Source organism: Bufo bufo, chromosome 4 (assembly GCF_905171765.1).
Source record: "Bufo bufo chromosome 4, aBufBuf1.1, whole genome shotgun sequence".
In the NCBI taxonomy this organism is placed as follows: Eukaryota; Metazoa; Chordata; class Amphibia; order Anura; family Bufonidae; genus Bufo; species Bufo bufo.
In genome coordinates, this window is record NC_053392.1 from 626,553,731 (window position 1) to 626,572,324 (window position 18,594).

The following is an 18,594-nucleotide window of genomic DNA, read 5'->3' on the forward strand; positions in this document are numbered from 1 at the left end:
ACAGTATACTGTGTATATACTACAGAGGACAGTATACTGTATATATATACTACAGAGGACAGTATACTGTATATATACTACAGAGGACAGTATACTGTATATATACTACAGAGGACAGTATACTGTATATATACTACAGAGGACAGTATACTGTATATATACTACAGAGGACAGTATACTGTATATATACTACAGAGGACAGTATACTGTATATATACTACAGAGGACAGTATACTGTGTATATACTACAGAGGACAGTATACTGTGTATATATACTACAGAGGACAGTATACTGTATATATACACTACAGAGGACAGTATACTGTGTATATACTACAGAGGACAGTATACTGTATATATACTACAGAGGACAGTATACTGTATATATACTACAGAGGACATTATACTGTGTATATACTACAGAGGACAGTATACTGTATATATACTACAGAGGACAGTATACTGTGTATATACTACAGAGGACAGTATACTGTGTATATACTACAGAGGACAGTATACTGTATATATACACTACAGAGGACAGTATACTGTATATATACTACAGAGGACAGTATACTGTGTATATACTACAGAGGACAGTATACTGTGTATATACACTACAGAGGACAGTATACTGTATATATACACTACAGAGGACAGTATACTGTGTATATACTACAGAGGACAGTATACTGTATATATACTACAGAGGGCAGTATACTGTATATATACTACAGAGGACAGTATACTGTATATATACTACAGAGGACAGTATACTGTATATACACTACAGAGGACAGTATACTGCATATATACTACAGAGGACAGTATACTGTGTATATACTACAGAGGACAGTATACTGTATATATATACTACAGAGGACAGTATACTGTATATATACACTACAGAGGACAGTATACTGTGTATATACTACAGAGGACAGTATACTGTATATATACTACAGAGGACAGTATACTGTATATATACTACAGAGGACAGTATACTGTATATATACTACAGAGGACAGTATACTGTGTATATACTACAGAGGACAGTATACTGTGTATATATACTACAGAGGACAGTATACTGTATATATATACTACAGAGGACAGTATACTGTGTATATACTACAGAGGACAGTATACTGTATATATACTACAGAGGGCAGTATGCTGTATATATACTACAGAGGACAGTATGCTGTATATATACTACAGAGGACAGTATACTGTATATACACTACAGAGGACAGTATACTGCATATATACTACAGAGGACAGTATACTGTATATATACACTACAGAGGACAGTATACTGTATATATACACTACAGAGGACAGTATACTGTGTATATACTACAGAGGACAGTATACTGTATATATACTACAGAGGACAGTATACTGTATATATACTACAGAGGACAGTATACTGTATATATACACTACAGAGGACAGTGTACTGTATATACACTACAGAGGACTGTATACTGTGTATACACTACAGAGGACAGTATACTGTATATATACACTACAGAGGACAGTATACTGTATATATACACTACAGAGGACAGTATACTGTGTCTATACTACAGAGGACAGTATACTGTATCTATACTACAGAGGACAGTATACTGTATATATACTACAGAGGGCAGTATACTGTATATATACTACAGAGGACAGTATACTGTATATATACTACAGAGGACAGTATACTGTGTATATACTACAGAGGACAGTATACTGTGTATATATACTACAGAGGACAGTATACTGTATATATACACTACAGAGGACAGTATACTGTATATATACTACAGAGGACAGTATACTGTATATATACTACAGAGGACAGTATACTGTATATATACTACAGAGGACAGTATACTGTATATATACTACAGAGGACGGTATACTGTATATATATACTACAGAGGACAGTATACTGTATATATACTACAGAGGACAGTATACTGTGTATATACTACAGAGGACAGTATACTGTGTATATATACTACAGAGGACAGTATACTGTGTATATATACTACAGAGGACAGTATACTGTATATATACACTACAGAGGACAGTATACTGTGTATATACTACAGAGGACAGTATACTGTATATATACTACAGAGGACAGTATACAGTATATACACTACAGAGGACAGTATACTGTGTATATACTACAGAGGACAGTATACTGTATATATACTACAGAGGGCAGTATACTGTATATATACACTACAGAGGACAGTATACTGTATATATACACTACAGAGGACAGTATACTGTATATATACTACAGAGGACAGTATACTGTATATATACACTACAGAGGACAGTATACTGTATATATACACTACAGAGGACAGTATACTGTATATATACACTACAGAGGACAGTATGCTGTATATATACTACAGAGGACAGTATACGGTGTATATACACTACAGAGGACAGTATACTGTATATATACTACAGAGGACAGTATACTGTATATATATACTACAGAGGACAGTATACTGTATATATATTACAGAGGACAGTATACTGTATATATACTACAGAGTACAGTATACTGTATATATATATACTACAGAGGACAGTATACTGTATATATACTACAGAGGACAGTATACTGTATATATACTACAGAGGACAGTATACTGTATATATACTACAGAGGACAGTATACTGTATATACACTACAGAGGACAGTATACTGTATATAGTACAGAGGTCAGTATACTGTATATATACTACAGAGGACAGTATACTGTATATATACACTACAGAGGACAGTATACTGTATATATACACTACAGAGGACAGTATACTGTATATATATACTACAGAGGACAGTATACTGTATATATACTACAGAGGACAGTATACTACTACAGAGGGATCTGGATAGATTGGAGGCTTGGGCAGATAAGTGGCAGATGAGGTTTAACACTGACAAATGTAAAGTTATGCACATGGGAAGGAATAATGCAAGTCACCCGTACATACTAAATGGTAAAACACTCGGTAACACTGACATGGAAAAGGATCTAGGAATTTTAATAAACAGCAAACTAAGCTGCAAAAAACAGTGTCAGGCAGCTGCTGCTAAGGCCAATAAGATAATGGGCTGCATCAGAAGGGGCATAGATGGCGGTGATGAGAACATAGTCCTACTACTTTACAAATCATTAGTCAGACCACACATGGAGGACTGTGTACAGTTCTGGGCTCCTGTGAACAAGGCAGACATAGCAGAGCTAGAGAGGGTCCAGAGGAGGGCAACAAAAGTAATAACTGAAATGGGGCAACTACAGTACCCTGAAAGATTATCAAAATTAGGGTTATTCACTTTAGAAAAAAGACGTCTGAGGGGAGATCTAATTACTACAAATAAATATATCAGGGGTCAGTACAGAGATCACTCCCATCATCTATTTATCCCCAGGACTGTGACTGTGACGAGGGGACATCCTCTGCATCTGGAGGAAAGAAGGTTTGTACACAAACATAGAAGAGGATTCTTTACGGTAAGAGCAGTGAGACTATGGACTCTTTACTGTAAGAGCAGTGAGACTATGGACTCTTTACTGTAAGAGCAGTGAGACTATGGACTCTATACTGTAAGAGCAGTGAGACTATGGACTCTTTACTGTAAGAGCAGTGAGACTATGGACTCTTTACTGTAAGAGCAGTGAGACTATGGACTCTTTACTGTAAGAGCAGTGAGACTATGGACTCTTTACTGTAAGAGCAGTGAGACTATGGACTCTTTACTGTAAGAGCAGTGAGACTATGGACTCTTTGCGGTAAGAGCAGTGAGACTATGGACTCTATACTGTAAGAGCAGTGAGATTATGGAACTCTCTGCCTGAGGAGGTGGTGATGGTGAGTACAATAAAGGAATTCAGGAGGGCCCTGATGTATTTCTGGAGTGTAATAATATTACAGGCTATGGCTACTAGAGAGGGGTCGTTGATCCAGGGAGTTATTCTGATTGCCTGATTAGAGTCGGGAATAGAATAGAAATTTAAATTTAGAAAATTGTGAATTTTCCAAAATTTTGGGTAAATTTGGGATTTTTAATAAATAAAGGTGAAATATATTGACTCAAATTTATGACTATCATGAAGTACAATGTGTCATGAGAAAACAATCTCTGAATGACTTGGATAAGTAAAGGCGTTCCAAAGTTATTACCACATAAAGTGAGATATGTCAGATTTGCAAAATTAGGCCTGGTCAGGAAGGGGGCAAATGGCCCAGATGGGAAGTGGTTAAAGTGCCTCTGATCAACCCCAAATAAAGTGCAGCTGCTCTAGTTGGTCTTTCATGAAATTTTCTTAGTCGCATCCCACAGCAAAAGCCATGGTCCACAGAGAGCTTCCAAAGCATCAGAGGGATCTCATTGTTAGAAGGTATCAGTCAGGAGAAGGAGACAAAAGAATTTCCAAGGCATTAGATCTACCATGGAACACAGTAAAGTCATCATCAAGGAGAAAATATGGCACAACAGTGACATCACCAAGAACTGGACATCCCTCCAAAATGGATGAAAAGACAAGAAGAAAACTGGTCTGAAAGGCTACCAAGAGGCCTACAGCAACATTAAAGGAGCTGCAGGAATATCTGGCAAGTCCTGGCTGTGTGGTACATGTGACAACAATCTCTCGTATTCTTCATATGTCTGGGCTATGGGGCAGACTGGCAAGACGAAGGCCTTTTCTTATGAAGAAAAATATCCAAGCCAGGCTACGTTTTGCAAAATCACATCTGAAGTCTCCCAAAAGCATGTGGGAAAAGGTGTTACGGCCTGATGAAACCAAGGTTGAACTTTTTGGTCATGATTCCAAAAGATATGTTTGGTGCAAAAACAACCCTGCACATCACCAAAAGAACACCATACCCACAGTGAAGCATGGTGGTGGCAGCATCATGCCAAGGAACTGTTCTTCTTCAGCTGGAACTGGGGCCTTAGTTAAGCTGGAGGGAATTATGAACAGTTCCAAATACCAGTCAATATTGGCACAAAACCTTCAGGCTTCTGCGAGAAAGTTGAACATGAAGAGGAACTTCATCTTTCGGCATGACAATCATTGATGGCCAGTTCGCAGTGCTCGCCAGCGAACACATGCGGGCTGCCATCTTGACTCACAAGTCCGGTGATGCACAGGTAAGCCCTTTCCTGTTCCTGTGCTCGAGCCGGTCTGAAATCAAATGCAGTCACCGGGAGCAGGCAGTTCCGAGAACAGCCCGATGAAGGCCCCCGGCGGCTGTTCTCGGAACTGCCTGCTCCCGGTGACCGCATTTGATTTCAGACCGGCTCGCGCACAGGCACAGGTAAGGGCTTACCTGTGCATCGCCCATGGGTGAGTCTAACCTAACTAAAGATGGCAGCCCGCATGTGTTCGCTGGTGAACACTGCAAACTGGCCATCACTGATGACAATGACACCCAAAGCATACATCCAAATCAACAAAGGAATGGCTTCACCAGAAGAAGATTAAAGTTTTGGAACACTTACGCAACCATATTATTTTATTTTTATATTTTTTCTTCCCTCCACCTAAAAGATTTCAGTTTGTTTTTCAATTGAGTTGTACAGTTTATAGGTCACATTAAAGGTGGAAAAAGTTCTGAAATGATTTATCTTTGTCTAATTTTTTTACATCACAGAAACCCGACATTTTAACAGGAGAGTGTAGACTTTTTATATCTACTATATGTCCATGTCAAACAGGTTGAATATTTATGTCCAGGCCAAATTTTTGTTTTTCCTTTTTAATAAGTTTGCAAACATTTTATAAATTAGGTTTTAATTTTTTACTAATAGATTATTTTCTTTATTTTAACACAAGGAGCAACATAACAAAATGTGAAAGTGTCTGAAGACTTTCCAAATGCACTGTAGCTACAATTACAGTAATACATGAATATTTTATACTATTATATATTGCTTTATGATCTCTATTATGAAAGATATTATTCATATTACCTTGTTTAGAAGCTGACTGACTATTTGAAGATCTGCATCTACATCTTCAAAAAAGCGTGGAAGTGCAACAGACGACCATGTTAAATCTGTGAGGCCCTTATGTAAAGTGGACTCCACCTAAAAAATATAGTTTTTCTTAATTCTAAACAGAAATTACATAATCAAAAAGAAAATCACTCAAATGTTTTCTTCTCCATACCTTTCTAATTTTCCCAGACATCAGATCTGTAAAGGCAGGGTGGATCTGACTACAAAGAGTCTTATACGTCTTGAGTAATTTCTGTTTGTATAAAGAAGAGACAAGCAATAATTTAACCTAATGTTTCACTCAGTTTTATTGTGAATCTCATTAAAAGAGTAGAAAGTAACCACTAATTTTACTTCCTAGAGTAAATTAGGCAAGATGTATTTTTCAAAATTGGTAGTGACGATGCTACAATTGTGGCTGTGAAATATATTAATGGGAAACAAACATTTTTCTAACTGATGAAGCAGATTTCCATCAGTCTGAACTAATAATTTCAGCAACATAAACATAACATTAACATATAGGCGGACATTTATCACACCAATAGTGGCATAAAGGTGTCACAGGTCTTGGCGCACAACTTATGTATGGTAAATCATGAGGCGCTGGTTGCACTATTTTCACACTGTAAAACCAGTATTTTATTTCCTGCTTTCCTTGCTGCATTTTACAGTCAAAGCGGATTGTATTTACAGTAGATAAGGCTTTGCCACAATGCACTGCATAGATGCATCATTATTGCTGAATGTGAATGGTAGGTTCACACATCTCAGATTCCGCAACAAAAACTGTGCAACAAACTACAAAGATGAATTGGATTTTCACAAACCCTACTCACTCACAGTGGAATAAATCCACAGCAGATTGTAGTAATGCTGTGGATTCTCAGAAATGAAGCACATTTTTAGTATGGATTACACCCTGAAAACTGCAGCTAAATTTGCAATGAAATCACAGATTTTGGTGAGGATTTCTGGGCTGGCTGATAGGTGTAATATTTATGCAAAGGGATAACTCACCTTTAAGTAGAATATTGTACAATTACTGTAATTAACTAAAGAAATCTGTAAGTGGCCTTACTTCCAGCTGGAGATAATTTGAGTTAAGATCAGCCTCTGCTTTCAGAAATGCTTCAGCTTCTTCTGGAATATCCAAACCCAACTTCATCATGCACTTTGTTTCTTGAAAAATCTCTAGAAATTTAGGATCAAAGTTAACAAACATCTGCTTGGTTTCAGAATGGTGAACCAATAACTTTGCCTGCAGTGCTGTAAACAATAAATGAGATATGTATTAAATAACTGTGTCCTCTGTCTAGAGTAAGTCAGGCCTCTTTGAATAAGCACGCTTACCGTCCTGCAGCTCAGTGGAGAAGTCATTAAGCCAAAAGTCGTAATGTAAAACTTGAAAATCCACCAATACATATACCATCCTATTATACAGCTGCACAGCAGCTTTACCATCCGGGCTTGATAATATGTCAGAACTGGTCTTTAAAGACAGGGGGGAAAAAAGGGGAAAACAATAATTGAGGAATTTCCTAACAAAGGTTTTAGGATCAGTGCAATTTTCAGCACCCCATTGATTTTACAGGGTTCATCTATAAACAATATTTTACAGAAAGATATAATGAAGATGCACTACAGATTTTTTTCTGCATATATAACGCTGCCTTGGCACCAAAATTCTGCCAGTGCCCTTGGTTACTTTTGTGCTTTTTTTTAGGCATCTGTGTAAGTGTCACGGACGTTCCTATGGCAGGTACCAGGAGATCGGAGAGACTGGCAACTCGTGGGTTAAATTGACAAGTTCACTGTGGATCTTATTATGTCTGTGTTTTGGTGAATGCCACACCCCTTGCCTCAGGTGTTGCTTGTTGGTGATTTACCTTTCCCATAAGTAGCCGCTTCTCACTCTTGGAGGTGCGGTTTATAGATTTTCTTCCTGCCTTCTAACTAGCTGGTCGGTTGTACTCTGTGGTGCTTCTGGAGTTGCCAGTTTTCTACTTTCAGATAAGTCTTGTCTGTTCTTATTGCTGTGTGTTTGTTATATTCCCTGTTGTTTGTATCTGGGCCTGAGACAGAGACTTCCATTCGTCCATCTGAGGAGGAATGGGTTGTCTCTGGTCCTAACCTCATTCCAGGGTCTTATAGGGATATTAGGGCCTAGGTATACAGCATATGAATATTCCTACCTTCAAGGTCTATTCATATTGATAGGTAGTTAGGGCCCGGATCAGGGTTGTTTAGGAGGTGACCTGTTCCTTCCCTAGTTTCCAGGCCCAGTTACTGTTCCCCTTCCCTCCTGCGTTTAGAGTGGAGTTTTTCCCCCACACTGATCGTGACAGTAAAATAAATGATGTTCTCTTGATCCTGAGTTTCAGCCTGAACTTTAGTCCAGTGTTCTGCATTCACGACAATAAAATCAGAGACATATGGAGCTGTCACACTATGGTGTGGGAGGGAAACACCACACCAAGCATAAGAGGGAAGGGGGGAACAGGGAATCAGGCCTGAGAACTAGGGAAAGAATATGGACACCTCCTAGTAAAACCTTAACCAAATTCCTGACTGACTACCAGTATGAACAGACCCCAAAAGGTAGATGACTTCATACGCAGGAATACCTAGAGTCCTATCTAGCCCTATAGGACCCTGATACAAATGGCAGGGACAAGACTACCTGTTCCTCCAAAAGGAAGGACGAACAGGAGTCTCCTTCAGGCCTAATACAAACAACAGGGAAATGCAACACACAGAACCCAAACAAAATACAAAAAGGAAAAGGAAACACTTAACTTCAAAGGGGCTATGGAAGCACCAGAAACTCCGCCGAGATCCACACACCAGCAATCCACAACTGAAACAAAAGCTATAAACCGCACAGCATTGTGGGAGAAGCAACAATAAATAAGGAAGGTTATATGACCATATTAGGGCTCTTTCACACTTGCGTTCTTTTCTTCCGGCATAGAGTTCCGTCGTCGGGGCTCTATGCCGGAAGAATCCTGATCAGGATTATCCCCACGCATTCTGAATGGAGAGAAATCCGTTCAGGATGCATCAGGATGTCTTCAGTTCTGGAACGGAACGTTTTTTGGCCGGAGAAAATACCGCAGCATGCTGCGCTTTTTGCTCCGGTCAAAAATCCGGAACACTTGCCGCACGGCCGGATCCGGAATTAATGCCCATTGAAAGGCATTAATCCGGATCCGGCCTTAAGCTAAACGTCGTTTCGGCGCATTACCGGATCCGACGTTTAGCTTTTTCTGAATGGTTACTATGGCACCCAGGACGCTATTAAAGTCGATGCATGGAATAGCCTTCCTGCAGAAGTGGTAGCTGCAAATACAGTGAAGGGGTTTAAGCATGCATGGGATAGGCATAAGGCTATCCTTCATATAAGATAGGGCCAGGGACTATTCATAGGATTCAGATATATTGGGCAGACTAGATGGGCCAAATGGTTCTTATCTGCCGACACATTCTATGTTTCTATGTTTCTATGGGTGCCATAGTAGTAGTGGGGAGCGGGGGAGCAGTATACTTACCGTCCGTGCGGCTCCCGGGGCGCTCCAAATTGACGTCAGGGCGCCCCACGCGCATGGATTGACGTGATCGCATGGATCATGTGATCCATGCGCATGGGGCGCTCTGACGTCATTCTGGAGCGCCCCGGGAGCCGCACGGACTGTAAGTATTCTGCTCCCCCGCTCCCCACTACTACTATGGCAACTAGGACTTTAATAGCGTCCTGGGTGCCATAGTAACACTGAACGCATTTTGAAGACGGATCCGTCTTCAAATGCTTTCAGTTCACTTGCGTTGTTACGGATCCGGCGGGCACCTCCGGCAAATGGAGTGCACGACGGATCCGGACAACGCAAGTGTAAAAGAGCCCTTAGCAACACCTGAGGCAAAGGGTGTGGCCATTACCAGAAACAACATAGACGCCTATTGATCCACAAGGAAAACCTGTCAGATCGAACCAGGTGGTGCCAGTCTCACCGATCTCCTGCCACCTGTCGCCGGAACATCCGTGACAGGAGCTCCATGCAGTAGAATTGGAGCCCTAGTATAGCTTAATATAAAATACCTTACAGTCAGCAAGACTGTGGGCGGCACACCACTCATGAATTGGGTTAATTTGTTTTCCCTAAATCAGATGATTAACCAGTGCTTGGTGTTAAGAGAATACTTCCCAAAATGCAAATAAACTGAAAAAGCTCTGTGTGCTAAACCATAATATGAACGAATGACAGAATATAAAATCCTACCTTCAGATATGTGATCGGCTCAGTTATCCTGCTGAGCAGCTGTCTGGACCACAGGATCCTGCCTGATACAGGAGGCATGTTCTTGACAGCCGGAGGATCCTCCTTGTAATGTTCATATAGCTGAAGAAAGTAACACTAAGCTCTCAGTACTATAACAGTAAGTGATGGATTAGTGCACCACTCCTTCCCCTGATATCTCATATTCCAGTGATTGATATAGGCTGCACTCAGCCGAGGTGTAAAGGCTCAAGTGCTACATTCAGAAAATTTACTTTGCAATGTGTTCCACAGAATCCTTGTGAAACTAAGGATTGCTCTTGAAATGGGAAAAACCTTTACAGCTTTGGACCAGCTTAAATTAATTATACAGATCTGAAATAAGGCCATATAGATAATGAGCATCTGTCAGCAGGATCAACCTAATTAAACTGGGCATGATGCCTGGTAGGGCTGACCCTGCATGAAAAAATGAGATTTTTGTGAACTCACCTGTAAAATCTCTTTCTCGCTTGATTTATTGGGGGACACAGGACCGTGGGTATAGCTTGCTGCTGCCACTAGGAGGCGACACTAGGCTGAAAATTGTTAGCTCCTCCCCTGCAGGCTATTCCCCCTCCAGCCTGGAGAGAGCATTTCAGTTTGTGCTCCAGCAGTAGGAGAGATCAAATTAAAGTAAAAATCAACAGAAAACTGTACACTGTCATGAGACCGAACCAAATACAAGGTCCCAACAGACAAAATAGGAACCCCACTTGCCTCACAACAATATGTGGGTGGGTGCTGTGTCCCCCAATGAATCAAGCGAGAAAGAGATTTTACAGGTGAGTTCACAAAAATCTCATTTTCTCGCTCACATCATTGGGGGACACAGGACCGTGGGACGTCCTAAAGCAGTCCCCGGGGAGGGAAACAAAATTCTCCCAAACCAACTCTCTATGGAAGTCACTGAACTGCGGCCTGCAGAACCCTGCGGCCGAGAGAAGCATCTGCCGAGGCCAATGAATGCACCCGGTAAAATTTAGTAAAGGTGTGTAGAGAGGACCAAGTCGCTGCTTTACACAACTGAGATGCAGAAGCATGGTGGAGGTGTGACCAAGAAGCCCCGACCGCTCTGGTAGAGTGAGCCGTGATCCCGGGTGGAGGAACCTTGTCCCTGGAACGATAGGCCTCGGCAATGGCCGAGCGAATCCACCGAGCAATAGTCACCTTTGAAGCCGCCAAACCTTTACGAGGGCCTTCCGAGATAACGAACAGAGCGTCAGTGCGGCTAAAGGGGGCCACCACCGACAGATAGATCTTCAAGGCCCGTACTACATCCAAACGATGGAGGGAGACCTCCCGAGGACGAGAAGGCTGAGGGCAAAACAATGTCCTCATTCACGTGAAAGGCAGAAACAACCTTTGGTAAAAAAGATGGCACTGGACGAAGAACCACCTTATCTTGGTGAAACACCAAAAAGGGTTCCTTGTAGGAGAGAGCTGCCAGTTCCGAAACCCGTCGAATAGAGGTAATGGCCACTAAAAAGGCCACTTTCCAGGAAAGTAGACTGACGGAAACTTAACTCAGAGGTTCGAACGGCGCTGTCTGGAGTGCACCGAGAACCAGGTTCAGGTCCCAAGAATGTAATGGGGGCCGATATGGGGGAACGGTGTGAGCTACTCCTTGCAAGAAAGTCTTGACCGGACCTAGGATGGCTAGAGTACGTTGGAAAAAAATGGACAGGGCCGAGACCTGCCCTTTGAGGGAACTGAGAGCCATGCGGTTCGAATGACCGCATCAGAAAAACCTCTGCGTTTCAACAGAAAGGTTTCAACCGCCACGCCGTTAAACGTAGCGTATCTAAACTCTGATGGAAGACTGGGCCCTGGGAGAGTAGATCGGTTCTGATTGGCAGAGGCCACGGAGCATCTCCTAGCAGAAGAATGAGTTCTGAGTACCAAGCTCGGTGGGAACACGTAAAGAAACGCGAAGCTGTCCCAAGGTGCCACGAGAGCGTCCACGCCGTGTGCTGTTGGATCCCTTGCGCGACAGAGGAAGCACGGGAGCTTGTGATTGAACCTGGACACCATCAAGTCCACTTCCGGAGGTCCCCACCTGAAACAGATGGCCTCGAACACCTCCGGATGGAGGGACCACTCCCCCGGGTCCACTGTTGTCCGGCTGAGAAAGTCTGCTGTCCAGTTGTCCACTCCCGGCATGAAGACTGCCGAAATCATCGGAACATGGAACTCCGCCCCCTGCAAAATCTTCGCAGACTCCTGCATCACCGGAAGGCTGTGAGCCCCTCCTTGGTGGTTGATGTAGGCCACAGCTGTGGCATTGTCCGACTGCACCCTGATCGGACGACCCTGCAGAAGTGGAGTCCAATGGACAAGGGAGAGATAAATGGCCCGGAGTTCCAGTATGTTGATGGGAAGTTTGGACTCCGATGGAGACCAAACACCCTGGACCGTCCGTGTGGCGAGAACTCCGCCCCAACCGCGAAGGCTGGCGTCTGTTGTAATGATCGTCCATATCACTGGAAGGAAGGATTTCCCCGCCAACAGATGCGCAGACTCTGTCCACCAACCGAGGGCTGTACGTGTTTGGAGGGACAGCGGGATCCGGCGATCCAGAGAATCCGTGGATTTGTCCCAAGATGACAAAATGGCTTTTTGTAAACGCCTCGTGTGAAATTGAGCGAAGGGAATGGCCTCGAAGGAGGCCACCATCATGCCCAGCACCCGCATGCAATTGCGGATAGACGTATTGCGGCGTTGGAGTAATATGCGTATAGATCTCTGAATGTCCATGCTCTTGTCCAATGGCAGGCGTACCACGGCTGCACCTGAGTCTAGTATCATGCCCAGAAACCTGATTTGTGTGGTGGGAGATAAGCAGGATTTCCGCCGATTGACTATCCACCCGAAGCGGGACAGGGTGCTCAAAGTGATCTGAAGACTCTCCTCGCATTGAGAGACCGTAGATACTTTGATCAAGATATCGTCTAGATACGGGAGGAGAGTGATGCCCCTGGAGCGCAGGAGACCCAAGAGGGGGGCAAGTACCTTTGTGAACACTCTCGGAGCTGTCGCTAGGCCGAATGGCAGGGCGACGAACTGGTAGTGACATGAATTAATGGCAAAACGAAGAAAACGTTGATGAGCGGGTGCGATGGGAACGTGTAAGTAGGCGTCTTGGATGTCTATCGATGCCATGAGTTCCCCCTGTACCAAAGAGGCAATCACGGAGCGGAGTGACTCCATTTTGAAACGTTGAATGCGGAAGAAGCGAATCACTATCTTGAGGTCCAGCACTGGGCGAACATCGCCTTCCTTTTTGGGTACTACGAATAGGTTTGAATAGAAACCCGTAAATCTTTCGTGTAAGGGGACCGGAATTATCACGCCCCGTATCAGAAGGGACTGGACTGCTTGGAAGAAAGCAGCCGCCCGACCTGGATCGTTGGGAGGCAGGGAGAGGAAAAAACCGTTGGGTGGGATAGATTTGAATTCTATCTTGTATCCTGATGTCACTACCTCTCGTGCCCAAGCGTCCGATATAGGAGTTCGCCACATTTCCGATATAGGAGTTCCCCGCGTCCAGAGCCGCTTCGCAGAGGTACTTTCCTGCCTGCGAAATTTGTACCGCCAAGGATTGGAGTTCCGCCGGAGGAAGATTGGTCGCAAGGTCTTGGTTCAAACAGAGGGCCCACTCCGAAACCGCCTTGGCTACCCATGCCGATGCGAAGATCGGGCGTAAGGCTAAACCACTGGCTGCAAAGACCGACTTTGATAGTGAGTCAATGCGCCAATCTACTGGTTCCTGGAGAGAGGAGCCATCCGCCACCGGAATAGTTGTGTTCTTTGCGAGGCGAGCGACCGATGGGTCTACCTTCGGAGGTGAGGCCCATTTTTCCACACAATCAGTTGGAAAAGGGTAGAGCAAGTCTAATCGCTTTGGGAAAATGAAGTGCAAACCTGGCTGGTCCCAAGCCTTTGCGACAACAACGGAAAAGTCGTTGTGTACAGGGAAGGACCTAGGGGTCTGCTTTGTATGCAAAAACGACACTCCCTGGTGGCTGGTGGAGGGGAGTTCCTCCTGAACTTGGAAAGTGTTCTGGATAGCTGAAATCAGACTATCTACCATAGATGCAATCTGGGAAGACTGCTCCAGGTCCATCTCCGTATCTGAATCCGCAATCTCACCATCTGATGCGTCACCTAAAATGGAGGACGTCTTAGATCGGGAACCGGGAGGGGGAGGGGATGCAGAGGCGTCAGAAGAGGAATGACGACCTGATCTGGGACGCTTGCTAGTAAGCCTGCTCCTAGTTTGTGCGCCTTGCAAAGGTGAGGGCTGCACTGTGGGTGATCTCTCTACCAAACGACCCAGTAATGAAAGGGTGGAATGGGAGACTTTGGAGAGGTCTTCTACTGCCCGGGACAGGGACCTTGCCCAGTCAGGTTCTCCACAGCCAGAGGGGTCTTGAACTCCTGTGTGTTGTGACAATATGGATGGATGGCTCTGTGGGGCCGCCTGACATGCAGAGTATAGAGAGAGTGACTGGCCACGAGGGAATTTAACAGAACATGAAGTGCAGGCATAATAAGTGGTCCTGCAGGGTGCCTAGGGAGGGGTCTTGGCTGGGTCTGACATTGTGTGGCTTCTCTATGCTGGAGGGGGTAGTGATCTCCTACCATTAGAAGTCCGAGGTCCTGTGTCCTTGTGGCAACGGAGCGCTGGAGAGGTCTTCCGGAGTGCCGCAGTGGGAAAATAGGCTCCGCCCCCGCGGGGAAATAGGCATCGCCCCCGTGTGGGTCGTGTGAGGAAATGGCCGGGAAGAAGCCACGCCCCCCCCTGCTCGCATGCTAGGAGCCGCCATGAGATGGGAAGGGGTTAATATAGCTCCGGACATGTTGCCTCAGGAGATGCCTGGAGACTTAAGAAGTGGAGTGGAGAGGAAGAGCGCTGAAGAGAGAGAGATCTGACCGCTCTCCTTGTAGTAGCAGAGCCGCTGCAGCCGCGATGCTGCCGACATTAACCCCCGCAGTGCCGTACCACCGCCGCTGAGGATTGCTGAGGATGCAGGAGGGAGATCGCTACCCAGCAGACAGGGGTGAGGAGCTAAGGGAGGGAGAGAGGGGAGTAATACTCACCTGTCTTCTGTGGACTTCGCCCTTAGATGTCGTGCCAGCAGGGCCACCTAACGACCGCTGGCAGAGGCATCAGGGGTCCGGGCAGGGTAGGGCTGGTGAGTAGGTGGCCCTATTGCTGGTGGGAAGCAGGGAGGTCTGCCTCCTACTACACTAAGCTAAAAACTGAAATGCTCTCTCCAGGCTGGAGGCGGTATAGCCTTCAGGGGAGGAGCTAACAGTTTTCAGCCTAGTGTCGCCTCCTAGTGGCAGCAGCAAGCTATACCCACGGTCCTGTGTCCCCCAATGATATGAGCGAGAAACATACCTTTCATACCTTAAGCCGCACCCTTGGCACATGTGAAGTAAATCTGATTCTCCCTGTCCCACCGTACAGAAGACTACTGCTCATGTGCGAAGTACACCACTGGATCACAGCGTCAGAAGAGGAGATGCTTTTGATGCCTAGACCTGTCAATCAAGTGGATGCAGGGAGTGTCTAGTGCACCGAGTGAACGAGCTAAGGTGCATCAAGTAGTTAAAGCCTGCCCTGGGTACATTTAAGCCCTGATTTTCATAATCTTCAAAATAAGGGATGTTGAATAACTGTACTATGGATCTGCTTAATAAAAGCCCTACTAGGAATTATGCCTGCTTAATACAGTTGATCCTGCTGGCAGAGACTCTTTATAGACAACATATAGTGAGATAATGTTAGCACCCTTCACCTAGTTAAATGAAATCCCCTGTTTGACAGACACCTATAATGGTACTTTTATACGAACCCACAATAATGACAGTTATATGGGGATGAGTGTTTGTAGAAACGCTGGTTCCAGATAAGTGACCTGTGTAGAAGGTACCGGTAATTACCCAATGAATGAGCAAATGCTGGTTCATTGGGTGATCATGTCTTTTGGCACTGTCAGAAATATTAGGCAGAAAGGAATCAAGTTTTTTAAGGCCTATACATCTTGCTTTACAGATTGGTATATGGGCATTGTGGTAACAATTTTGTCTGCTTGATAGAAGGTCAATGCGAGTTTATTCTTTTTGGACAAAGACCTATAGAGAAGAGTCAAGAATCTTAACATAAACATTCTCATGTCAAAATGTGGGGGGTCTCAGTCAGGTACCATAAAGATACTTCATTCCTTTACAAAGGATAATGAACAAGGCATGGAATATTCTAAAGATTTTTTTTCTCTCTCAATGAATAGAAAAGAGGCTTATTGAAAAGTTGCCTGATGTAATTTTACTATTCATTGTAGTGATCATAATGGCAATAATGTAATTATATTACGATATTATATGCAACATTTATATGCTTGTTTTATTGACTAACTGAAGTAAAATATAGATAAGTACTTGTATCATATCCAAACTATATTCATTATATATTGTTTAAAGGATAACTGTCACATTTAGACCCTAATTTCAATTTTCATATATGTAGTTACTAATAACATGATATTCCAGAATCAGTTACTATTAGACTGACTTACCCCATATTTAATAAGATTCAGCCCTTAGCAACCAGTCTGCATAAAACTGCAGTTTCACCATTCAGTTAAGATGGCCGCCACTGCCCTCACCCTGAGGCTAATCCCGCCTGCCCTCACTAGCCAGTAACAATAGCCCCCCAAAAGTGTCAGTAACCAGAGCCCTCCCCCTAAAGGGTTAATCTCCTGCAGCTCAAAGGGGTCCTCTTACCACATGTTACTTTCATTTATACACTGAGCAGACGGCAGATCTCCCTTCCCTGGTCTGCGCTGCTTTGACCCTGCTTTGTCCAGCTCTGCTGAGTGAGGGAGCGTCTGCCAAGCGCAGGGACAGGGAGAAGTGCACACAGCCCAGGCACTGTTATCAGCTGCTGGGGAGGACATGGCTTTAATCATTTACTTACAGTCCCTGGCTGTCAGTAATCTGACCTTGCATGCAGCCTGCTTCTGCGTCCTCCGTCCTTCAACAGATAGACAGACCATGCCTAGCAACCCTATTTTAAGCACAGGTAAAAGTAGGCAGTACAGGGAACAAAAATGTGGAATTAAGGGGTAATTGAATACACAGTGAAAAGTTTAAATAGGGCCACCAAGGTGATATTAATCACCACAATCCAATACTCAAAAAAAAATATATACGATATAATATATAGTTATCCTTTAAGTGTACCCATGGAAAGCTATTAGTATGTATTTTAGCAGAGGAGTTTTATATTTTTGAAATACATTTTTGTTAAGTGTAAAAGGCTAGTGTGTGAACTAATTAACTCATTTTAAAGTATGTGGAGAAAGAAAATGAAGTGCTTTGGTAGATAGTTTTAAAGTAGTCAATCTATAAGCAGACTATATGTCTGACAGTTAGTATCCATTAATGTCCCTTTTTCCTATATTTAGGGCTTTGTCCAAAGCGTAGGTCAAAGGTAATCTTTCTACTAGATCTTTAGAAAATATTAGAATTAAGTGTAATTACACAAACTGTCACATAGAACACTAGTGTCCCCTTGTGGTATTGGTGAGTGATACGTAGTAAATTGATGCACTATGATGTCATTAGTCACGTGAAAGACCAAACCAACCCACATTCCATGGGGGGCTTAAAAAATAGCAGGAGCAAACAAGGGGGGGGGGGGGTCGATCCATCAAAGACAAGGGAGAAAGAGAACTTGACCATCCCTTGTTTCTGAACTGTGACCGCTGACTTCTTTCAGAGAAAAAAATTCTAATTGGCTGGTATAGTATAAATGTATATCTTTATATTAGGCAATTAATTAGCCATATATATATATATTATTGCCAGGTAGCTTGCACCTGCGTTTTAACTTAGGAGGTGCTGTTCTATTGCTTGGTTTATATATAATATAGAGGACTGGGCATCCTCTGTGGAACTTTGCACTCCTCGCCCATCCCCCACCCCTTGGTGCTTTTAATCAGAGAAACAATGGAGCTGGACCCTCCATGTTAGAGTAGGTCCCCACCTGATGAGAAGCTACCTTGCCGTCTGGTAGGTGGGCCCGACATATTTTTGATCAATAATATGCGCTAAGAACTTCTCCACTGCCTTTGCAGTGACTATATACTACTATACTTTGTGGCGTCATGTATTTGACCCTGTTCACATATTCACCTGTTTACTCAATCTTAGTGCATATAGTGGTGTGCTGCTACT

At 43.6% G+C, this 18,594-nt stretch overlaps 1 protein-coding gene across 1 annotated transcript in view; it reads right to left on the minus strand.

The window, feature by feature from the left end:
- The window catches only part of DNAH8 (dynein axonemal heavy chain 8), a 622,089-nt gene that overhangs the window by 491,797 nt on the left and 111,698 nt on the right, over positions 1 to 18,594 (minus strand). The window contains exons 12-16 of the mRNA XM_040430275.1: positions 10,312 to 10,431; positions 7,388 to 7,526; positions 7,116 to 7,303; positions 6,207 to 6,287; positions 6,008 to 6,124 (exon numbers count right to left, since the gene is read on the minus strand). Coding sequence (XP_040286209.1) covers positions 6,008 to 6,124; positions 6,207 to 6,287; positions 7,116 to 7,303; positions 7,388 to 7,526; positions 10,312 to 10,431 — 645 coding nt within the window. The remainder of the gene's footprint in view (positions 1 to 6,007; positions 6,125 to 6,206; positions 6,288 to 7,115; positions 7,304 to 7,387; positions 7,527 to 10,311; positions 10,432 to 18,594) is intronic.